The sequence below is a fragment of the Peromyscus eremicus genome, chromosome 5 (genome assembly GCF_949786415.1).
Source record: "Peromyscus eremicus chromosome 5, PerEre_H2_v1, whole genome shotgun sequence".
Classification (NCBI taxonomy): domain Eukaryota; kingdom Metazoa; phylum Chordata; class Mammalia; order Rodentia; family Cricetidae; genus Peromyscus; species Peromyscus eremicus.
Genome location: NC_081420.1, coordinates 61,493,927 through 61,518,965, shown reverse-complemented (window position 1 = coordinate 61,518,965; position 25,039 = coordinate 61,493,927). Strand labels below are relative to the sequence as shown.

At 46.2% G+C, this 25,039-nt stretch overlaps 1 protein-coding gene across 2 annotated transcripts in view; it reads right to left on the bottom strand.

Moving 5' to 3' along the window:
• Nucleotides 1-4,329, bottom strand: part of Camk1d (calcium/calmodulin dependent protein kinase ID) — a 415,689-nt gene extending 411,360 nt beyond the window's left edge. For both annotated transcript variants that reach the window (XM_059263561.1, XM_059263562.1), the window contains exon 1: nucleotides 4,015-4,329. In XM_059263561.1, the coding sequence (XP_059119544.1) occupies nucleotides 4,015-4,106 (92 nt within the window). In that variant the 5' untranslated portion in view covers nucleotides 4,107-4,329. The remainder of the gene's footprint in view (nucleotides 1-4,014) is intronic.
• Between the last annotated feature and the right edge of the window lie 20,710 nt (nucleotides 4,330-25,039).

Below are 25,039 nucleotides of genomic sequence, written 5' to 3'. Positions count from 1 at the left end.
TGAAAGCCAGCTGGAAAAGCAGACCACAGGCTGGTTCCTAGGGCTGCTGACCAGCCAACCTAGCCTTGTTAGTGAGGTCAGACCCGTGGGAGACACTGTCTCAAAAAAAACAAACAAACAATAAAACAGCGGTTGTGGCCTGAGGAAAAACAGCCAAGATTGTTCTCTGCCCTACACACCTACATGTGATGTGCACATATGCATGCATCTGCACATAGATGCAGACACACACACACACACACACACACACACACACACACACTCACACACACACACACACACACCTCCAGCAGAGATGGCTCTAACAGCCTGGCAAACGTGCCAACAGAAATGTTTACCATTCCTAATTTGCTGTTACACAACATTTATTTGCTCTCACTGTGTGCCAAGGATCTGAAAACATGTTGTTGATTAATAAACAGTAATTAAGTCTCACCACCTCACTCAGAGATACAGTTAGGTTCTGGGATCCCCCTTTGCAGGAGACTGAAGTGAAGCACAGGGGTTGATAGCATTTCCTGGGGCCTGACTTGAAGGTGCATTAGACATAGCCATCCAGGAGCCTGCCCCTCTCCCCTCCCTCCATCTCCTCTTCAACCCTCCTGATCTAGTTACCACTTGCTGGGCCCCCTACTCAGCAAGGTCCCTCTAAGCACACTGACAAAAGGCCCTGACCCTCTGCTTCTAACATTAGACCTTCCAGCCTATGAGGAGAGATACCAGATTAGACTGCCAGATACAGGATTACAAAGCCTGCTACTGAATCCTCCTCTGGGTTTGTTTTGTTTGCTTTTTTACAATGTTTTATTTCAAAAGCATTTTGACCAGTTTCTAGCAGGGCTTTCCTGCCTTAGGATCTTAAAGATATTTGGTAAAAGTGTGGGGAACAGTATGACTGGAGCTACATGGATCTTTGGGCACTGACTCCAATTATTCAATTATTGTTGTCTATGCCTCTGATTCCTGCTGGACTTCATTATAAATAAGAGAAAAATTCTAGATATAAAACCCACACCGAAGGGACAGAAAGTAACTTCTACAGTAAGACTTAGGCCAAGGTCACTAGACTTGGCTCAGGGTGAGCCAGACATCCTAAACTTGGGACCACTTCTAGCAAGTTTAGGGAGATGATACAATGGTGATGATCCAAGAACTCTGAAGTCCTTGCATATTTAGATAGGAGGTTATTCATAATAGTCTCTTATGTGTGTCCTTATTAAAAGTGGCTTTCTGTATATGAAAACCTTTTTTTATAATTATTTGTAGTCCTGAGATGTAACCCAGGCCTCACACATGGTAGGTAAACACTCTACTACTCAGCTACATTCCCTATTCTCAGGTTAAGTTATCATTTTTAGGCTATAAAGTAGCTGAACAGCATTGAGGATCACGGAGAGTTGTTCTGGAAATAGAAAGATGCCTCAGTAAGGAAAGGGTCTGCCACAGGAGCATGAGGACCTGAATTTGCATTCCCATCACCCACATAAACGCTGGGCATGGCCGCCCTCATCTGTAATCCCAGTACAGTTGAATCCCTGAAGCTCACTGGCAGCTACTCTAGCCAAATGGATAAGCCGCAAGTTCAATCTAAGACCCCGCTACAAATGGTAAGGCAGCAGGCAAAGGAAGGGGACATCCAGTGTCGACCTCTGGCCTCCACGTGCACTCCAACACACATGTGCACACACATGCACCTCTTCTGCTAGCTCTGAACATTATCTCCATCACTTAGTAGCTAGCTTGTTAGCTCACGGTCTCTCTCATACCTCAGTTTCTTCGTCTGGAAATTATGGGTAGCACTACATAATTATGTCATGAATTTTGTGTGTGTGAGTTAAAACGGATTAATACACACAAGAAACTTAGAATAAATACCTAGTGCTTAATATACTTTTAAGAATGCCAGGGGTTGGGGATTTAGCTCAGTGGTAGAGTGCTTGCCTAGCAAGCACAAGGCCCTGGGTTCAATCCTCAGCTCAAAAAAAAAAAAAAAAAAAAGAATGCCACCATAATTGTCAATACTATTATGTCATTCATTTTTTTTTAATCTTGATCATTGTATTTCTAGTATCAGCCTAGGTACCCTATCAGCATTACACCAGAGTTTCTTTGCAAAGAAGTATTTTCAAACAGAAGGGACCCTAGGAAAGAACCAGCTCACAGAAGCACAGCTCAAGTCCATGAACCTGTTCTGCCTGAGCTCGGGTCAGCATGAAGTCAAGGCTCTGTCCTTCCCAGAAATGGACGTCACTCCAGTGAACCCAAGCAGCACGCTACACAGTACAATCTGCTCGAAGCTGGCTCCCTCTCAGCAGCCTGGCCACTGCAGAGGTGCAGGCATGGCGCCTGGCTTTGCCAGTGAGGACAGTCAGTGAAGGGAGATTTTTGTTACGTGAAGGCTGCAGGCAACGGGTTCCTGCAGGTAAAAGACATGTAAGGGGATCTGTTCACACAGGAGGGTATTCCTCAATCTCCAACCACGTGCCAGGTCCCTGACAGACAAGCAGAAGGTACATTTCTGTTTGCCTGTTAACTTGAGTATCTCAAAGTCACAACCTCAATCCTAAACTACAATTTTGAAAAGTTGGGACCAGGCGTATCCTCTTAACTGGGAAAGTTAAAAGCTTAACCCTCTTTACTGAAAAGCTAAAAGCCCCCTTGTTTTATTTCCACAAAGACACAAAGTAGGTGCACAGAGATGCCTTCCCTGGTGCACAGCAGCAGCAGCAGGGTGACCCTGTTCTAGAGCTCAGCACACTGCACAGGCTGGCCCCAGGAATCTGGGAGCACAGCTGAGAATGTCACCCTACAACTTCTCTCTGGGGGACCCACTGCAGGTGGGGACGGGGGGGGGGGGAGGCATGAAGGGAAATCATTAGCAATATTTCGCTGTGGAACTCTGAGCTTAGAGCAGATTTTAAAAATGGGGTCCTGGAAAAGCAAAGCAAGTGCAGAAATTGGAAGGTTGAGACGGCATAAGGAAAGACAGAAAAGCACCCAGCCACACAGACATGCCCGGGAAACACCCCCTCTTTTCTCCGTGTCACCAACACCTCCTAAACCCCAGCAAAACGCTCATTTCGGGCAGCCCGTGTGTAACTGTATCTGTATGGACAGTTACTGATCAAATCCAGAAGCTGATCAAGTAGGGGGAGAAAATGACTTGAACTTCAGACTCATTTGGCAGCGCTGAATTCTTTCACAGCCCTTGTACCTATCTGAGGCGCTTCAAAACAAAACAAAACCAACTCATGCGCAGGAAGGGAACTGCAGCTGTGCTGAGAGGCACATGTTCAGAGCACTGATGACACACACTTTTGATTATTTCTGCTTTCTTGAGATGTAACCATCAAGCATGAGACTACATTACGTGAAGCCGCGGAGAGAACCGCCTCTAAAGATTCACTTAACCCTCCTCTCACCCGGACATGCATCCCAGTGCGTGCGGCTGACCCTATGTGAAATATACACTCAGATCAGGCTCTGCCCACATGTCACTCTGAATACTGCGAAATTCTTCCCTCTCACCATCCTGAGGCCATCCAAAGTCTTGCCTACACATAGTACGCGCATATGTCAATTCCATAGGATTATATGATGTAAGGGCAGGACCAAAAGCTTAATTTCCTCGTGATCACTTTCGTCGACCCAGTGCGCCCATACATACGGTAAGTGCACACAGCCAGCGATCAACGAGATCCACCATACTCAGCCCACAGTCACGCGTGGGGAGAAAATCGGTGGAGGGCGGTGGTGGCAAGGGAAATGGAAAGTCGCCCGCCCGCGTGGGCTGTTCTCTGCGCGCCCAGCGCTCCCCTCCCCCGCCCAGGAGAGGTGTCACCCGTGGGCGCAGAGGGTCCCCGCAAGAGCGAACCATGGGACAATGAGGACACGCAGCGACCAGTCAATTTCTGCCGCGGTGGTGGTGGCGGCGGCGGCAGCAGCAGGAGCCGCCGATGCAAAGCTGCCGCCACCGATGCCACTTCCACCCTCTGGTCCCCAGCACCCACTTACGTTCCGAGGGTCTCCTTGAACTCGAAGATCTTCTTTATGTCTTCCGCTTGCTTTTTCCAGGAAGAGCTGCTCTCGCCGTTCTCCCGGGCCATGGCAGACTAGCGCGGTGGGGCTACCGGGGGTGCGCTGGGGAGGGGCGCCGGGGGCGCGGCGCGGGCGCAGGGGGATGCTGGGCGCGGGGATGCAGAGCCCGAGGATGCGGAGCGCAGGGAGACTCGGGCTGCGGCAGAGCTTCCTCTTTGGCAGTTTCCTCTTTCGCCTTGGCTGCTGCCGCCGCGGTCCCTCCCTGGCTCTAATTTCTGCTGCTCTCCGGCACAGACTTCCTGCCTCTGCCGCCGCCTGCCAGCCTCACTTTCTGCTACTTTCTTGCCTGGCTCCTGCTCCCTCCCCGCCGCCCGCCCCACTCCTCCAGCCCGCCTCCTCCCGCGGGCTCCCCGCCCTCCCCGTGCACCCGGCAGCCTCCCCGCCTCCCGCGAGGCGGCCTTCGGGGATGTCCCGCTCCCCTCCCCACGAGCGCCGTGCCCTGGGCGCCGGGGTGCTGCACTTGACCACGGGGCGACGCACGCTCCTGGGCTGTCCGCGCACCCTGAGTCCCCCAGCGAGGACCGGTAGGGGAACCCGGCAGGTGCAGGGCGCTGAAACGCGCGGGGGAGCCCTAGCTTTTGGGGAGCTTTATTATGAAGTCAAGGCTGGGGGCGCCCGGGCTTTCCCTCTTCGGGCAGGAGGGGGCGCCTCTGCGTGGCGCTCGGAAGCTCCCGGCAAGGTGGAGATGCGCGGCTCACGGAATCCGGGCGCCCAGGGCGGGGCGCCTTCGCATGCCCAAAGCCGGTGGCCCAAGCCTGCTGTGCCGGAGGGAGGGTGGGAGCTGGTTGTCAAGGCAATGGGCGGAGGCCTGGATGGAGCCAGCGGCCGGCGGGCGTTGACTCCAGGTCCCAGCTTTGCCCCAAGCCGGCGCTCCCAGAGCTCGGCAGTCTCCTCCTGACACCGCTGCTGGAGCTAATTCGCATTGCACCAAAATCGGCCTCAGGTCAATTTCGGGACCGCTAAAGGGAGCCTCCGAGTGTACGGGACAGGCACTCCTAGGGTAGGCAAATCCTTGCCTGGTGGTCTCTTTGGAAGCAAAACTCCTGGAGATATTTGGCGGCCAAGTGACGGGTGAATGCGGGACACCATGGCTGGCCTAGCCCAGGACTGGAGTGATTGGGCTGGCTAGTGTTTAAACCCTTCTGGTTTGCTCTTTCTCGCTTTGCTCCTTCCTGATGCTCTGCGGCTGTGGCCAAAACCTAGTGATTCTGTGGAAGGGCAGCGTCTGGTGCCTTTCCTTACCTCCTTCCCCCACCCGCGTACCCCGCAGAGGGCTTACTTAGTAGGTAGCAGAGGCAAAGAAACAAAGAATTTCCTCGGGCCTCTGATCTTCAGAATGAACTTTGACTTGACCAGCTATTCACCTGTTAGACAAGGACAGCCAGCAGGGTTCCCTGGTCTTGTGGCCTGCCACTGGCAGGGACAACCTCTGGATCGGAAAATTTAAGTTTTCTTTGTAGCAAGATTTCCTCTCCCCGAGGGCCGCTCTGCTGAGTTGAGTAAACAGCCCTGTCTCTTGATTAGGGACACCTGTCCCATTTTCCCAGGACTGTTCCAATTTGAGAAGGGGGAGGTGTGAATCTGCTTTCAGAAAAAGAATCTTCCCCCATCACCTCCCTTTTGGGTCGGACTGGCCAGAGGCTCTGCCTTCAAGCTCTCTGGTGACCCCCAAGGAGGTCAGAAGACAAACCATCTCTCCCTGGAGTCTGAGTGCCGTTTTCCACCTTTCAGTGTCCGTTAGCTCAAGAGCAGAAAGGGGGACACCTGAGTGGCTGTATGATCATCATGTTAAGTGTATTTACACAGGCCTAGATAGTGTAGCCTACTACACACCCAGCCTGTGGGATCACACACACACACACACACACACACACACACACACACATTGTGGGGGTGGGGGGAGAAACCGCCTATTGCTCCTAGGACCAAAATGAACAAAACGTGAAATTAAATCTAGCACAAGACAAAATGATGCAATCAAGAGGAACAGTTAACACAAGATAGACAGAAGAGGGTGCTGCCAGCATAAGATAACAAACTGACTTACAGTCAACTCCTTTTCACAAGTAGAAGGAACGTGTTCTAGAATAAAAAAATTCAACACAGTAAATAGATAAAGCAGTAAGAATCATCTATCATCAGGCATTATTTACTTAAGTAATGGTGTCTGTAGTACTTCTAGGCAAGGTACAGCTCTGTGAGTCTGTTTACACCACCATTACCACAAACACGTGAGTAATGGGTCACACTGCGATGGTATGACTGGTTTAGAGGTCACTAGGCCATAGGAATTTTGCAGCTTCATTATAATCTTCTGGGACTAACCTCAGAATGCTATTATGCCTACATGACTACGGTTGCTGTTGCAAAACCAGAAAAGAACCTACAAACTCAGTATGTAAGAAAGAAAGAATTAAGGAACTTCTCTCAAAGATGGAGACGTCCCCATAGTCCAGAGCATACAGCATCCCCATATATATGAACTCTATACAGAGATATGCAGTAAGGACAAGCAGAAGTCAACTTCGAGCACAGCTGACACTCTCCCATCCCCCTTCCTGGTTGTTTGTTTTTGTTTTTGTTTTTGTTTTTTTTCTCCTCCCTCTCTTCCTTTGTCCCATCAAAAAGAGACAATTTCACAGGAAAAATCAAAGTATAAGGAAAAGTAGCGGGAAGAGCCTGGGAGGTGCCTCAGTAAGTGAAGTACTTGCCTTGCAGATGTGAGGACCTGACTTTGATCTCAGAATCCAGGTGGGTTTGGGGTTTTAGGTTTGGTATTGTTTTGGTTGGTTGGTTGGTTGGTTGGTTGGTTGGTTGGTTGGTTGGTTGGTTGGTTGGTTTGGTGTTGGTTTTTTATTGTTGGTGTTTTTTTTGCAATAATAATAATAATATACCAGATGTGGTAGCAAACACTTGTAATCCCAAGGCTGGGAAGGTGGGGATAAGTGGATCCTGGGGTACAGTAGCCAACCAACCAGTCAGCCTAACCTTCTTGGTGATTTCTAGGCCAGGAAGAGATGATTTAAAAAGAAGAAGAAGAAGAAATGAAGTGGGTAGTCCACGAGGAGTGCCACCTGAGGTTGCCCTTTGCCCTTTACATGTGTGTGCATACACTGGAGCATATGGACACACACACACACACACACACACACACACACACACACACACACACACACCCGAGGCGTGTCTTTTCCTATCGGACTGCACAAGCTCCTGGAGAGCCAGGCTCTTGGCATTCCCATCACTGCCTGTATTACCAACATAGATTCACTGTAATTTATACTTGGTGACTGTTCCATAAAGCAGTGTGGAGTAGATAAAGAAATAGACCTAAGCTCACTATTTGATACTTGTTTTGCTGGTAGCAATACTGTGAAGAAGCTTGCTTTCTTGTCCAAACTCCATAATGATGTTGGTTCATTGGTAAAAAGCTATTTCCATCTGGACTAGATTCCTGAGGGGGGTGGGGACTAGCTTTTTAATAGAGAGCTGGCAAAATCACACCCAGAAGAGCAGATCCAGTGGCTTGTAGACAATGGAAATGCCAAAGGCACATTCGTTTAGGCTGGATTATTTTCATTTCTCCCTTACCAGGTGCCATGTAAAATAAACAAAAGCTCTTGATCCTGGAAAGAGCAATTAAAAATCAAACCTTTCATCCTTTTAGAATGCTTCAGGGGCTGGAGAGATGAGATGGTTCAGTGGTTAGGAGCACTGGCTGCTCTTCCAGAGGATTAGGGTTCAATTCCCAGCACCCACATGGTGGCTTACAACCCTCTGTAACTCCAGTCCGAGGGGATCTGACACCCTCTTCTGGCCTCTGTGGGCACTGAATGCGTGTGGTACTCAGACATGCATGGAAGCAAAGCACCCATATATATAATATTTTTAAATAAAAAAAATTAAAGAATATTTTAACCTTAGTCCTGTAAACATCACAATTCTGTTTCCTAGAGGGCCAGTGTTCAGACTCTCCTCCAACATAGCTGGCCTCTCCTTCCACATTTTTCTGGTGGAAGAACTGGCAGCTGCTGTTCCCTTCTGGATTGCCTCCCTAAGTCTATTCTCAATAAACTACAGTCTGTCAGTCAGCAGGTGTCAGTTACTCCACAACTCTATTTCCAAAAGCTTTGACCGAGGGCTGGAGAGATGGCTCAGCAGTTAAGAGCACTGGTTGCTCTTCCAGAGAACCAGGTTCAATTCCCAGCACCCGAACGGCAGCTCACGATTGTCTGTAACTCCAGTTCCAAGGGCTCTGACACCCTCACACAGACATGCATGCAGACAAAACACCAATACACACAAAATAAAAAAATAAAAATAAAATCTTTTATAAAAAAAAAGCTTTGTCATATATTTAGATTACTAAGGCTTGAGTTCTGCTATAGTCTGAATGATAAAGGTACTGCAAAGGCCCATGTTTTAAAGCCTTGGTCCCTACTGTGACATTACTGAGAGGCAGTGGGACCTAATGGAAGTACTTTAGGTCATGGAGGTATAATCTTGAAGAACAATATGAAATACAGGCCTCTTCTTCCTGCCTCCTAACCAAAGGCACACAGTGCTTCTAACATGACATGTGCCTTAGCCAAGGCCAGAGGGAGAACTGGTATACACAACCGTGGGCCACATAGATTCTATAGTAATACAAGTTTATCATTTCATGTGTTTGGGGGCTTTTCTCTCCCTTTCTTTGTTTGTTGTTTGCATGGGTTGTTTTTTTTTTTGTTGTTTTTTTGGGTTTTTTTTTGGTGGTGGTGGTGGTGGTTGGTTGGTTGGTTGGTCTGTCGGTTGGTTGGTTGGTTTTGTTTTAGCTTTGGTTTTGCTGCTGGAGACTGAAGCCAGTGCCTCACAAGTGCCAAGCACCTGCCACTGAGCTACACCCTTGGCCCATCTGGTATTTGTTATAGTGATGGGATGATGAGTAACAGAGGTTCAAAGTCTTTATATTTTCTTAAAGCCCTTAACATTTGTTTAGTTAAAGAGCTCAAGGAAAAGGCATTTTAATGACCCATCATTAAAGGGTTACTAATTTTACACTCAAACTTTCCAGCTAACCCCTAATTTATATGACCCAGGTTGAGTACTGAGAAAATGGTATTGGAGAAAGAAAGATTATGCTACCCTAAAGTAAATGCTCAGATTAAATTTGAAAATTGCTAAATTACCCCTTTTCAGACTATTGCACCTAACTTGATACGCCAGCTAGGCAAGCTGGATGATGGAAAGAATTAGAAACTAGAAATGAAGCCAGGTGGTGGTGGTCCCACCCCACCTGCATCCCAGCACTGGGGAGGCAGAGGCAGGTTGAATCTTTTTGAGTTTGAGGCCAGTCTGGTCTACAGAGCGGGTTTCAGGACAGAGAAACTCTGTCTTGAAAACCAAAAGGAAAAAAAAAAAAAAAAGAAAGAAAGAAACCAGAAATGAGGCCCCAGTTCCAGGTCTTCCACTGGTTTGTGCATGTGCTTGAGTGGAATTCAAAATAGTTTGTAGATAGGCCAATGGCATCAACTAGACAGATGATTCTTAGACCGTCTAAATCAGTATATGTTTTCATATGATGAAAAGCTTATCCACAGTACTATTACTTTATCTCTTAAAATGTAATAGGTTTTGGTTTTGGGTTTTGTTTTGTTTGTTTGTTTGTTTGTTTGTTTTGCTTTGCCTAAAAATGTATTAATCAGAGGCTGGAGAGATGGCTCAGCAGTTAAGAGCAATCACTGCTCTCGCCGAGGACCCAGCTTCATTCCCAGCACCTACCTGGAGGCTCACAGCCTTCCATAACTCCAGTTCCAGGGGATCTGACGCCTCTTTGGACTACTGCAGGCACCAGGCACACACGTGGTCACAGTCGTACATGCAGGCAACACACCCATACATAAAAATAAACACAAATCTTTGAAGGGGCAAAGGGAAGAACACTTGGCTGGCATATGTAAGGCCCTGGGGTTGATCCTAACCTGGAGGGGAAAAAGAAAGAAGGGAGGAAGAAAACAAATAAAACAAGAATATATGGATGACCAATACCAAATGTCCTGATAAAAATGGACTTATCTCCAAAGAGATACTTGAGTTTTCTTTAAAAAGTCAATTCACATGTATTATGAAGATAGACATTTATATTTCTGTATCCACATATCATCCTGTTGCAGACTTTTCTTTTTTTAGGTATTATTACTGAGCTGTAATTCACTTTCTTTTTCACTGCTTAAAAAAAAAAACAATGTTTTTTAGATTCATTTTATGTGTATGTTTGCCTGCATGTGTGTATGGGTATCACATTCGTGCCTGGTGCCTGCCAAGGTTAGAAGAGGGTGTCAAAGCCCCTGGAACTGGAGTTACAGATGGGCATGAGCACTATTTCTGTGCTGGGAGTCAAAGATGTGCCCTCTCAACCACTAGCCATCTCAACCACCAAGCCTCCATACTTAATATTGTTAAGATAGGCTGTCACTAAGTTTCCCAGATTGGCCTTGAACTTACAGATGGCCTGCTTCAGCTTCCTCAGTGGTTGAATTACAGGCTGGTGCCCCCAGACCCAGCCCTTTTGCAGGCTTTCTAACGCCCATGCCTGGTAACAGCCGGTGACTAGGGTTAGAGACAGGAGTTCAGCTGTGCTTTACTTGCCTGGCATGCATAAAGCCCCAGGTGTGATCTATAGCACCACAGACCTAAAGTAAATAATACAGTTTCAAAGATGTACCTGTAATTATAAAATAAAGCTGGGCTGAGGAGTGTTTACCATGTAAGCATTAGGATCTGAGTTTAATTCCCCCCAGAAGCCACACGAAAAAGCTGGGCATGGTAGTGCGTACCTGTAATCCCAGTGCTGGGGATGCCAAGGCTTACCAGCTGGCCAGCCTAGCCAACTTGGTGAGCTCCAGGTTTGGTGAGAGACCCTATCTCAATAAGTAAAGTGAAGAGTGATTGAGGAAGACACCAGACATCAACCTCTGGATCCCCATACACACACACACACACACACACACACACACACACACACACACACACCTGCATGTGCACAGACACACACAGACAGGCATACCCTTGTGTGTACACAGAGACATGCACACCTGCATGCACACATACACACACACAGATGCACATGCACACCTGTGTGCACACACACACAGACCTGCACACACACACACACACACACACACACACACACCACAAGAACAACAATATATGGATAAAATTAAATCCCCAAGGAAGGGACTTGTAATATAGGAACTTCACAATAATAGTTGAGTTCACATTATGCAACAGGCCCTGGTCTAAATGCTTTGCCAGTCTTCAGTTCTTAATGCCCATGTCACATTCTGAAGTCATTTCATTCCCCTTCTACAGAGAAAGAGACAAAGACTTGGTAAAGGTAAGTCACATGTCTCAGGTCACATAGCACGAGTTAAAGAAACCTAGCAGCCTGCTCCAGAGCCATGCTCTCAATCAGTACACCACAGAGCCTCTGACAGCAGGAACCATACGAAAATCTTTTAAAAAGAAAAAACACAGAAAAGAGAGAATTTATAGGTCAAAATCAAAATAAGATTACTATATCTCCAGAGGTACATTTTTATTATCCAAACCTTTTCCCAAGTTTCATTTTCCTTCCTTCCTTCCTTCCTCCCTTCCTTCCTTCCTTTCTTTCTTTTTTTACTTTTATTGATTCTTTGTGGTTTTCACATCATGCATCCCGATCCTATTCATCTCTCTGTCCCTTCATATCTACCCTCTGCCCTTGCAACCTCCCCACAAAATAAAATATAACAAGATTTAAAAGGAAGGGGGAGCCGGGCGGTGGTGGCGCACGCCTTTAATCCCAGCACTCGGGAGGCAGAGGCAGGCGGATCTCTGTGAGTTTGAGGCCAGCCTGGGCTACCAAGTGAGTCCTAGGAAAGGCGCAAAGCTACACAGAGAAACCCTGTCTCGAAAAACCAAATAAATAAATAAATAAATAAATAAATAAATAAATAAATAATAAAAAAATAAAAGGAAGGGAGAAATCTCATCATGGAAGCTGTAATGTGACACATGAGTTACCCAGCAAACCCTTTTGTCCATACATCTTTACTTGCAAGTGTTCACTGCAATGAGTCATTGTCTGGTTTGAGACCTCTGGCTTCTGCTGCTACACTATCCATACTGGGCCCTCACTGGGACTCCTCTTGGATATCCTGTTGTTACCCTGTGCTGTGGAGATCCTGCAGCTTTGGGTCTGCATGAACGGCCCCTTCACATGCTCCAGCAGTTCATAGATGAAGTGGATGTTGGGTGGTCCAACTCGGAGCCCTGGTTCCAGGCCTAGGTGGTAGCTGGGTTGGTCAGCCCACCAGCTCTCCACCACTGCCCCAGCTAGCTCACCCAATGCAGCAGGCAGCAAGGGGTGGGGCCAATTCTCCTGCTCTTATGGCCCAGAGGGCCTGTCACCAGCACCCATACCACCAGGGCCAGCTCTACTGTGCTGCTCCCAAGATGACAAGCAGGGTTCTTTCTCTTCCTTCCTTCCTTCCTCCTTTCCTTCCTTCCTTCCTTCCTTCCTTCCTTCCTTTCTTCCTTTCTTTTTTTATTTAACTACAAGGGACTTTTAAATAAACATAGCCCCTTAGGTATTTACGTAGAGGACATTATCCTGTGTCTGCGTGCCTTAGATCTAAGAAAAGTGCACACTTTCCCCGACTCTCTCCCAGATGTGCATTTTCTTCTTCTGCTGACTGGCACTGAGACACGATCTTGTCAGTTCATATTAGAGTTAAGAGTCTATTCTTAACAACTCAATGAAGTGCATTTAGCAATACGCATAGATGTGTTTTTAGAATTAAGAACAGTAAATATGCTGCTGCCTCTCATGTAGAGAGCTAGCCCTAAGAAATGGGATCTCCTCTGGTTATCTACCTGGAACTAACGTTTACATCATGTGCTATAGGCACTGAGAATCTTACCCGTTTGCTGTGGGGTGTGTGTGTGTGTGTGTGTGTTGTATGTGTATGTTCATATGTGGGCACACGTGTGTATGCACACATGCATGTGTATATGTGCTTGTGGAGCCAGGAGGCCGATGTCTGGTGTACTTCTCAAAACTTCTCCCCCTTATTTTGTGTGTAGTTTTTTATTTTTATCTATGTGTGTCTATGTGACTCTACGCCACGTGACCTTGTTCCTGAGGTGGCCAAAGAGAGGGCTGATCCACTGGAGTTACAGGCAGTTCTGAGATGCCCAGTGTGGGTGCTGGGAGCAGATCTCAGCTCTTTAGGAGAACAGCAAGTGCTCCTAACCACGGAGCCATCTCTTCAGCCTCCACATTATCTTTGGAGACGAGATCCCTCACTGAGGCTGAAGCTTGTTTCTGCTAGACTGACTGGCTGCCAGCTACAGAGCGGCTTCCGTGCCATCCCCCTGTACTGTACAGATAGGCCACCCCACAGGGCTGGGGATCTGACCTCATGCTTTCACAGCAAGCATGTGACGAGGCCGCCTCTCCCGCCCACACTTTGGAATTTAATAGTATATTCCAAATAGCTGAGGAAGATAGAATTGCTAATCTGCATGGATACACTATGAAAACGAAAGACATTTAACAATGTTTCCTTCTACAATGTAAAAATCACTCTAAAAATAAGGAAAAAAGAAAATCTGTATACTCATCTACATAAAGAAAATTTTTATTATCCAAGCCACATTTTCAGTTTTGTTTTCTTTTTTCTTTTTTTTACTTCATTTTGTAAGCAGATAGACTTAAACAACCACTAGGGACTTTTTATTTATTTATTTATTTATTTATTTATTTATTTATTTATTTATTTGGCTTTTTGAGACAAGGTTTCTCTGTGTAGCCCCGGCTGTCCTGGAACTTAAAGATCCACCTGCCTCTGCCTCTCGAGTACTGGGATTAAAGGTGTATGCCACCACGCCTGGCTCTCTAGGGGCTTTACAAAAAACACTTTGGAAGTTTTCCCTCAAAAAGTTCATCTCTCCCATCTTTTAAAAATCTTTTCCCATTTAAAAAAACTAAATTGTAAGTATTAGAAGAAGAAAGTATGATTTTAATTTTTTTTCTTTCAAGTAATCGAAGTATATAGATGATAATGTTGGATCAAGAAAAAATATTTAGTTTTAACAAATATCTTCCACAATTTGGCAAATGCTAAATTTATCAAATTATTAAACCACTGTATATATTACTTTTACCTGGGAACGTAAGGACTATAAACTTCTTTCCTCAAGTCCTCCCCCCCCCCTCCCTTGAGCAGGGTTGAGGATCGAAGCAAGTTTTGCACATGACAGGCAAGCAAACCTTCTACCACTGAGCTACATCACCAGACAGCCTAACACTGAGGTGCAGGCCTCAGCTATGTCCTTCAGCATTTCTGAGAGCCTCGATTGCCCTGGGAGGCATTCACTGAGCTTGTGGCTTAAAGTAGACACTGTGAATAGAAAAGGAGTGGGGTACAGTTCTTACCCTGGAGATGTTTAAAGTCTAAAGGGAAAAAAAAAAGTACATAAATAGCAATAATAAAATAGCTATCATCTCCATGGTGGTCAGTCTTCATTGTCAACTTCATGGGGTTTAGAGTCACCATGGAAATCCATACCTGGGATGTTTGTGGGGTTATCTCCAGAAAAGTTTGACTAAGGAAGAATGTCCCACTCAAGTGTGGGTGGCACTATCCCATGGACTGGGGTCCCAGACAGAATATAAAGGAGGAAGCCATCGGAACACAAGCAAGCATTCATCTATCTCCCTCAGCTTCCCAGCCTCAGATACAATGTGCTCATGCTCCTGCCCCCATGCTTTCCCACACAATGATGAACTGTTCGCTCGGGCGGTGAGCTAAAGTAAACTCTCTCCTGCTTACATTGCTACTGTCCAGTATTCATCACAGCAGCAAGGAAGGTACCTAGCACAGGCAGTGATAGAGATGCGCACAGCATCGGTGCCAGTGCAGGCTGAAGAGTGCCAGCATCCAGGAGGCATCAGAAGCAGCTGTGCAGGAAAGATGCCTGATAAGGACAGTCTGGAAGGACCAGAGAGAAGCTGCCAAGCAGACAAGGGTAAGGTGTGGATTTAAAGATGGAAAAGCATGAAAAAAAAAAAAAACCCAAACCAATAATGGTGAAATCCTCAGAATAGCATAGTTTATTCCAGTCCCCAAATTATACTGGGTGATGATGACAAAGATTTCTTTCTCACATCTGTCATGAGTTGATTAGGGGCCTGAGTGCAGCATAATCTCTGACTCTACGAGCTGCTACATCTAAGGGAATCTAATTCAGGTCTTGAACTAGCAATTAATTGTTGTATCCCCAAAGTGACACATATCACTGCCACTTACAAGTCATTGGCTGCTACCGGTTGTATAGCCCCACCCAACACATAGGAGCCAGAAAGTGGCAAGTCCTATCATTTGTACCCAGGAGATGGAGAGATTGAAACACAGCCATCCCTTGGCATTCTCCAGGGATCGGTCCATGGATCTTCCTCCTATCTCCAGGATACCAATATCTGTGGATACTAGAGTTCCTTATGGCATAATATTTGCATAAGACCCACATACTCCTCCCATTTACTCTAGTTGACTTACAGTACCTAACAAGATGTAAATGCTACATAAATAGATGTTACACTGTACTGCTGAGGGAATAATGACAAGGAAGAAAGGTCTGTACATGTTCAGGACAGATGCAATTAAAAAAAAAAAAACAAACGAACAAACATTTTCCATCCACAGTTGGTTGAATCTGCAGGTGCATGGACACAGGATTGAGTATATTTGGCAAACACTGCTAATGACCACCAAAAAAGTATCACATTAGCCTCTGATTTCAGCAGGCTGTGCGTTGTGTTAGAGAGCCTGGCAGGGGGTCAGCAGCCAATGAGCCTAGACAAACTTAAAAGATCTATTTGGGAAAAGGCCTCCTTTAGACAAACATGACAATGTTAAGTGCTTTGATGAGTGTGACAATCAGGACTTGCAGCAGAGCAGTACTCTACACTGATTCTGTCACCAATAGGGAGGATGGGCCCCTGTGGTTACTTTTCTGCCCTTGGTATGACTTCACCTTAACCTCAATAAATACTGAATGTCTTTAAGGAGTTCAGACCAATGGCTGCAGAGAAAGTCCCGAAGCTGCCTCTTGAATTCCTACACTGGGCATCAGTAACGAATCTCAGTTTCTAGCTTTAAGGGGTCTTCAAGTCTGGGTTGAAGTCCTGAGGACTTGTCAGAGACAGCCTAATTAGCCAGAGTTCCCAATGCAATCTACCAGTGTGACATCCCTCCAGGTGATACGGTCTCACAGCGAGGGTTCATTCATGATTCCGCAGAACTGTGCCTTAGCATCCTGTGGCTGGTGAGTGGGCTGGTGCCCTGCTAGTAACTGACTGCAGATAGTGTGATGCAGGAAGCTAGTCAGAGAGTAATTGGCTCCATCAGTCTGCCTGGTGAGAGCTGTTTGCTTGTTCAGGCTTTTGCCTTAGGGCTACAGCGAGAAACAGCCTGCAGGATACAATAGAGATGGATTTTGTTTGTTTGTTTGTTTTAACATGACTTAGTCTAAAGAGAGGCACCACCCTGTGCCCCAGAGTTGGGCGCGCTAAATACAGAACCGAGCAAGGTGTTGTGAAAAATAAAAGAACCAAGATCTCCTCTGACATCTCACACTCTGCTTGACTTCAGGCATTTCCTGGCCCTTTTTTTAGCCAGGAATAACATATGGGGACAGCGAGATATTTCTGAAAAGCACTTGGAACCTAAAGAGAAAGGCAGCCGACAAACATACGGTATTGATAATATGCATTTTTTTATTAAGTGTCACATCTGGCTGTGGGGGGGGGGTTGTTTTCCATTTGGATTACAAAATAAATTATTTTAAAGGGAAAAAAAATCCCTGAATCACCCACCTACAAGACTTGTACTAGATGGGTGCATTTTATATTAGATGTAAATAATCCTGGACTGTCAGAAGATTCCAGCAGAGGTTCTCTAGCTGGAGCAAAACAAAACCAAAAAAAAAAAAAAAAAAAACCTATCAATTAACAAGACCCTGTCAGTACAACATTCCCTGAGTGCCTTGACTCTACAGGCATCAGCTCTTTTAAATAAAACCTTTGCTCACTGTTCTACATATATAGTTCATAGCATGCCCACAGACATGGGTTCAATCCCCAGCACATATAGAATCTAGCAGCAGAAACATATGGCAGTTTTTCTACTTAAATCGTAGACCTATCCATAAGATCGGTGTTTTTATTTGGGGAGTGCTGGAAAAGGAACCCAGGGCCTCGCAAATGTTAAGCATGCACTCCACTACTGAGCTATACCCACAATTTTTTAGTAAAGGTAAAATGACTTATATCTTCTTAAATAGGGAAGAAGGTGAAGGGGGGAGGAGACTGGGTGTGGCAGCCCACGTTTATAGTCTCAGCACTAGATTAAGCGGAGACAGGAGGATTCCAGCAAGTTTGAGGCCAGCATGGTCTACTAGGTAGTTCCAGGTCACCCTGAGGTTACATAGCAAGACCCTGTTACAAATAAATAGAAAAGAAGAAGGAAGGAAGAAAGGAAGAAAGGAAGGAAGGAAGGAAGGAGGGATAGGAAGGATAGGAAGGAAGGAAAGATAGGAAGGAAGGAAGGAAGGAAGGAAGGAAGGAAAGAAGGATAGGAAGGAAGGGAGGAAGGAAGGATAGGATAGGAAGGAAGGAAGGATAGGATAGGAAGGAAGGATAGGATAGGAAGGAAGGATAAGAAGGAAGGAAGGATGGAAGGAAGGATAAGAAGGAAGGAAGGAAGGAAGGAAGGAAGGGTAGGAAGGAAGGAAGGAAGGAAGAAAGGAAGGAAAGAAGGAAGGGTAGGAAGGAAGGAAGGAAGGAAGGAAGGAAGGAAGGAAGGAAGGAAGGAAGGGAGGGAGGATAGGAAGGAAAGGAAGGATAGGAAGGATGGATAGGACAGCTGGTAGAGTGCTTGCCTAGCACTATATAAACCAAGATGGTGGTACACTGTAACCCCAGGGGGGTGTAGGAGTATAAAAAGTTCCAAGTCATCCTCAGCCAAGAGGTGAGTTTGGGGCTAGCAGGGACAATAGGAGATTGTCTCAAAAGGGAGGAAGCAGGGTAATTCTCCTCTAAGTTGACTGGGCTGCTGTGGTTTTTCAGCTTGTCTGTCATTTCTAAATGCAGCTGAAAGATGAGAGAAACTAGCCATCCACAATGTTACAGAGCCACACAGCTGAGCTAAGGGCTTCCCAGCAATCCTGGTCTGGCTGCTTTTTCCAGAGTTCACGGAGGCATCTGTGGAATTTACACCTCAGATGGACACAGCATTCTGGGAGCATCGGAGGATAACTCCTCCCGAGCGGAGGTACACTCTTGCCAATGCACAGGGGCCCTTACACTGACAGTTGGGAGAGATTTTTAAATTGTCAGCCTGGACGGGAGCCTTTCTCTTGATGAAATTTGTACTGGAACTAAGCAAAGTGAAGAACTTGGGCCCCTTAGCCTTCCCTTCTCTGCCTCCCTGGAGAGGCCCAGGCATCCAAATCTCAAACATCTCCCGGTCCCCTGAAGGTTACTGAAGCTATTTCCCGCTGAAGCAGCCAGAAACAACACCAGAAGTGGGTTTATTTTTACCCTACGCTCTGTCATCGATCATTACTGAAAAACGAAGAGACAGGTTTTGGCTGAATATCCTGTGGAATATTCAAGATCTCCATGCAGAGTTTGGCCCTCTGCCTGCTGCATTTATCTCTTTTGGAGTGGTCTCCTCCCTCTCCTGCCAATGTTCCTCATTAGCAAGATGATTTGGATTCAAAACGGGACACTGTCTGTCTTGGTCAGGCACCAAAGGGATCCTGTGATGACATCATAATGCAGCACTTGTGACATCATGGCTTCTTTCATGAAAATGCATCTTTACATTTTTAGAATGTTTTATTAGTGGGTGGGGGAGGGCATGAGCATGATGGTGAGTAGGGAGGTCTGAGGACGGCTTTCAGGAGTCAGTTCTCTCTACCGTGGGTTCTGGGGGTTGAAGTCAGCTGACCAGGCTAGCACAGTGACCCCTTCTACTCACGGTGCCATCACACTGGCCTGCAACAAACCTTGAGTGCCTTAGATGATCTATTTAACCAAAGGGACTGTAGCTTGGGAAACAAATTTCAACTTGTTGTTTTGTTTTTGTTTTTGTTTTTCGATACAGAGTTTCTCTGCATAGTCTTGGTGCCTGTCCTGGATCTTGCTCTGTAGACCAGGCTGGCCTCAAACTCACAGAGATCCACCTGGCTCTGCCTCCCGAGTGCTGGTATTAAAGGCGTGCACCACCGCCGCCCAGCTTCAAATTTCTTCACTGCAGAGGCTAAGGTGAAAAAAAAGTTTTAATGGGGAGTATTTTCTCTGGATTTAAAGTTTGTTTTTGGGAAGTACCTTTTTCCTGACTCCTAAGATGGAAATCCTATTGCCTTCTGATGAGATGCTTTTCAGGACCGTGAGACGCACACAGCTGGGACTCCCCAGCACGTTCTCCATACTACATCACACTGTTCTTAGTTTCCCAAGTCTTCAGTTCATGCAACTGTGCACATATCTCCCCTCTATTTCACCTTTTCCAGCCTAGCAAACTTGATTGGAGCCTCTCAAAGCAAATCCAGATGCCAGATGCTGTAGTGTGTCTCAGGTCCAGGTCCTACCCTGGCCTTTGATCTTTGCATATTTAATTTCAAGCTTCCTCCTGTACCATATTTAACTTCTTCATAAGAAGTGCCAAACTAGCCGGGCGGTGGTGGCGCACGCCTTTAATACCAGCACTCGGGAGGCAGAGCCAGGTGGATCTCTATGAGTTCGAGGCCAGCCTGGGCTACAAAGTGAGTTCCAGGAAAGGCGCAAAGCTACACAGAGAAACCCTGTCTCAAAAAAAAAAAAAAAAAAAAAAGTGCCAAACTAGTACCTGGCCCTTTCAAACACAGAAATACTTCTTTCAGAATAGCTTTTGACAGATTAGGAAACTGAGGCATCAGAATTTTCGCAGGATCACGGGCCTGGGTCGAACACAACACAGACTACAGTATAGTCCCGGGAAGAAATGGAGAGTGGTAACAGCTCTCAGTGTCAACTTGATTGGGTCCCAGAGAACCCAAGTTAGGCCCAGTCTGATAGGGTGTCTTCAGTGAGATTAGCGTTTGAGTCAGTGAATTCCGTACCCCAAGGCATGTGGGTATCACATAATCCACACTGGGATCTGCATACAACAAAAGGCAGAGGGAGAAGGGCACCGTTGAATTGGGATTTCCATCACTCACTTTCTTAGTTCTCAGGCCTTCTGATGTGGACTGCAATTATACCATGGGTTCCTGGGTCTCCAGTTCAGACAATAGATTATAGGATTTCTCAGCCTTCAGAATCACATAAGCCGATTCCTTCTGATATCTCAATACACACTGTTAGTTCTGTTCCTCTACAAAACCCTGACTTGGGCTACAGAGATGGCTCAGTCAATAAAGTACACACCATGCAAATATGAGGACCTGCGTTCAGATCCCCAGCGTGCAGTTAAGAAGCCAGACTGCATGTCTGTAACCCCAGTGCTGGGGGGAGGGGGGAGGGGCAGAGACTGGCAAATACCTGAGACTCACATACCAGCCAATCTACCCACTCAAACCGGTGAGCTTCAGATTCCAGTGAAGACCCTATCTCAGAAAAATAAGGTGTAGAAGGACTAAGGAAAACATCGACCTCTGGCTGACACACATAACACATACACACACACACACACACACACACACACACACACACACACACACACCTGACTCATACTTAGGCTTTAACTGAAAACCGAGGTTTACCATCCATGATCTTTAGAATTTGTACATTACAAATCTCATCCAAAAATCTCCATGACAAAACTTAGGCTTTGAACACTAATTCACCTGTTATGTGAATAAGTACTAAAGCCTTTTCAATATAGAAACACCTGGAAAGACGTTCCAGGCCTGTGGATGCCACTGTCTCCGGCAGAGAACAGCCCAGGGGTGTGGTCCTCTCCTGTTGGCCTACCAAGGCCTAACTGGGACAAACAGCTGTCCTGTTGAGAAATGAGAGGATCACAACCAGGTTCTCTGCTCTGCCTAGTACACTGGCCGCTCACACACTCACCTGGACCAGTGTTGCCCAGGCTATCCCCCAAAGGGGTTTAAGTCACAGGGCAATTGAAACCCAAGACGCTGGGTATGTGTGGTTGGGAGTTTTGAGTCTGGGCAATCTGATTCAATGCCCAATAATAACACGGAACTCCCACTGCTCTGAAATTCCTGAGCTTGCTTCAAGATGTCACCTGCAGTTCCCAAGCACAACACCCCAGCTTTCTTCCTTAGCAGTCCAGCACATTTAACGCTAAGTAAACAATCTCAGCGTTAGGATTCTCTCCCAAGCCCTCCCAAAGCTCCTAGCAGAAGGTCGGTACTGGTTTTTCCCCTAGTGTTTGGCTGACTCAGATCTCTTCTCTCTCCATGGTTGCCTTGAGGAGGCCGCAGTTCCAGGTTTTCTGGTTTCAAAATAAATTGGCAGAAATCTGAAGCGATGCCAATACCGCCCTCCTGCCCGCAGGCAGCTGGGTCCCAGTGGGAGGTCTCTTAGCAACCGGGCTCAAATCAAATATTTGGGCGTCTGGACACATTCTGATTGGAATGAGATCATGAACAAAAACTTCTCTCTTTCCTTCAACCCAGCTACCGAGGGTTACGAAAGGATGCTGAGCCCCTGAGCTGGCTCCCTGAGCTGGGTAAGTGTGACTCATGCGGGCCCTTCAATTAGAGCCCATCCACACACCATCGCGGTCCCAGACTGGCAGGCCACAGCTCCAACTTCTATTTCTGGCTTCCTATATACTTTTCGTTGTTGCTGCTGCTGCTGCAGCTACTGTGCCTGCATAAAGCTCAAAGTTTTAATGTGATCCCGTCTGGCCCTCGGCACGCAGCCCTTTCCAAAAATCAGATGTTCCCAGGATCACAAGGGCTGCAGAGGCAAGTCCAACTCAGAAGGTGCCCGGAGGAAGCAGAGCTTCGGGGACTGTCCTGTTTCATCTGCCATGTCGTCCTTCCCTCCACTTCCCCTGCAAGTAACAAATGGCAAATGAGTGGGAGAAGTGGGCAGACAGATGCCAAGACAGCTGTGCATCTTTTATTTTCCAACTTCAAATCCTGATTTCACTCTGTTCTTGTTCGTTCAGGGAAAACGATCTGCATGGAATCTGGCTTTTGTTGCTATTTGAAATAAATATTTTTATGTACAGGGGAGGCTTGATTTCCGTTTTTGTCTATAAACTGAGCTTTTAAAAACCTAGTCTTTAGCCAAGTGGGTATGGTGGCCCATGCCTTTATTCCCAGAACTTGGGAGGCAGAAGCAGGCAAGATCTCTGTGAGTTCAAGGTCGGCCTGATCTATATAGTGAGTTCTAGGATAGCCAGAGCTACATAGAGAGACCCTGTCTCAGAAAAACAAAATTTTAGTCTTTTAAAAATTAATTGACAAGCTGGGCAGTGGTGGTGCGCGCCTTTAATCCCAGCACCCAGGAGGCAGAGGCAGACAGATCTCTGTGAGTTCAAGGCCAGCCTGGGCTACAGAGTGAGTTCCAGGAAAGGTGCCAAAGCTATGCAGAGAAACCTGTCTCAAAAAAAAAAAAGTTAATTGACATTTTCATACATGTATATAATATATTCTGGTCACCCTTGCTCCTCCACCCTTCTGAAATCCTAGTCTCTGGTTGAGCCCATGAGAGATTGGTGGGTGCCTCAGCCCAGCATGCTCAGCCTGTGGGGACTCCGTTGGTATTGAGCAGACCACTCCAGTCCTGATGTGAGTTACTTCTGTGTACCCAGATGTCCAGCCTCTTTATTCAGTCCTAATGGCTGCTATCATGATGTATGGCCTTTATCAATTTGTGCATGCTTGCATGTGCTTGCCCACTCGTGTGCTTGTGCAAGCAAGTGCACATAGAGGCCAAGGGTGAATGACAGATGCTTTCTCAGTCATCTCCATCTTGTATTTTGAGACAAGATCTCTCTCTGAACCTGGAGCTCACCAATTCTGCTAGACTGGCTGGCCAGGAAGCCTCCGGGCCCCTCCTGTCTCTGCCCCCTAACTCAAGAGTCACAGGTGTTACCATACCACACTCTTTACATGGGTTCTGAAGATCCAGATGCAGGTCCTCATGGTTCCATGGCAAGTGCTTTACCAACTGTGCCATCTCCCCAGCCTCCCTTGTCACCTTTTAAAGTCACAGCTAATTTTAAGTAAATTAAGTCAACACTCCATGGATTTAACTGACACTCAGACCACACAGAACTGTCACTTTTTCTTTTGATAGCAATGGAACATCGGTATCCAGAAAGCAGGAAGGAAGTAAATGGGGTGCCATTGGTCTTTCTCCTCTTGATGGCTTTGTGGCCTTGGGCAGGTAAAACCATCCCTCCAAGCCTGTTTCCTTGCCCAGAAAATGGGAGTGGTAGCGTTCTTTGTTAGCTGGAATGTTTTAAGATCACCAGGCAGGGAGTGACCGCAAAGAATCTGGCACAGGGGAAGCCAATCCGCAGTCCAGATCACAATTGCCATGGCTTTTTCACTTGAAATATGGAGTCTTTGGGTCATTGGGTTGTGACATAAAACCGTGCTTGGGTTATTTAAATGTCCTGATTATAAATCCTTATCTAAAAAGCTAGGGGAGTGTAATAGGAGCTGGCACCCCAGCTTTGGTGGTTGAGGGTAACCCAGGTTTACTAAATCAACGCTTGGTTTAAAACAGACAACAGACAGACAGGCAGACAGACAGACACACACACACACACACATGCCAATGACTGATAGAACTTTTGTTTAAATAATTCTGATCAGAAGAAATATTTAGAATAAGGACTCTATTAAAACACCACATTAAATGAAAAACTAAAACAGAACCAAGTTGACATTGGTCAACTTTATAAAATAATAAAAAGGAATAGGGTCCTTACATAGACATAGTAGATGCTTTTAATAACTTAATCTTGAAGCATATATATATATATATATATATATATATATATATATGATTTTCATGATAGGGTTTCTCTATGTAAGAGCCCTGGCTGTCCTGGAACTCACAGAGATCCACCTGACTCTGCCAACACACCCAGCATGTTTTTGTTTTTAAATAATAGGTACTTTGACTGAGTACTTGGTTATCTTTACAAAGTAACCCTTTCCCACAGTTCATGCTTACTGTGCAGCTTCTCTGAGGCAAGCATCACTGGGGGGAGAGACAATAGGGGGTCAATACACCATTTCCATAATCCTGGAACTTGTGTTCTACCTTGGGACACAGTCAATGAACACTATGCTGTTACTGTACTCTACTTTACCCAAACAAAAGCTTTCACTTTCAAATTGTACAACCATGAAGATTAGTTGGTAGGGTTTAATGTGTGTGTCTAAGCTAGAAAGAGGCTAAATGGGCTAACCCTAGCCAGCTGCAAATAACAGCTGGGATGTGAACCGAAGTTACTTTGTAGGTCTCCTTTGGCCACAGTAGGTTGAGTGATTAGGATCGTCCCTCCTACCAAAGGCAGCTTGCAAAACTGGATGAAATCTTGTTTAATTTTCTTAAAAGCATCAAAGCCATAATGAGATAGTGAAGAAACACCTGCCAGAGTCAAGGAGCAGACGAAGCCAAAACAAGTTATTCCTGCTCACAGAGCTTCCAGCCTGAGGCGTGGGTCAATCCCAAAGAAAAGCAAGTTGGAGATGAGCTCTTCGCTTGATGGGTAAGGGAATAAAATTCCAAAGCCCAGTGACAAAGTTCAGAATCAAACCCCTCTTCACTCTTCTTAAGCCAGGTCCTCAGGGTTGGGGGACATTTATTTTATATTCATCTTTATATATACTCCCAATTCATACCTGACACTGAATCAGGGTATGGGCTATC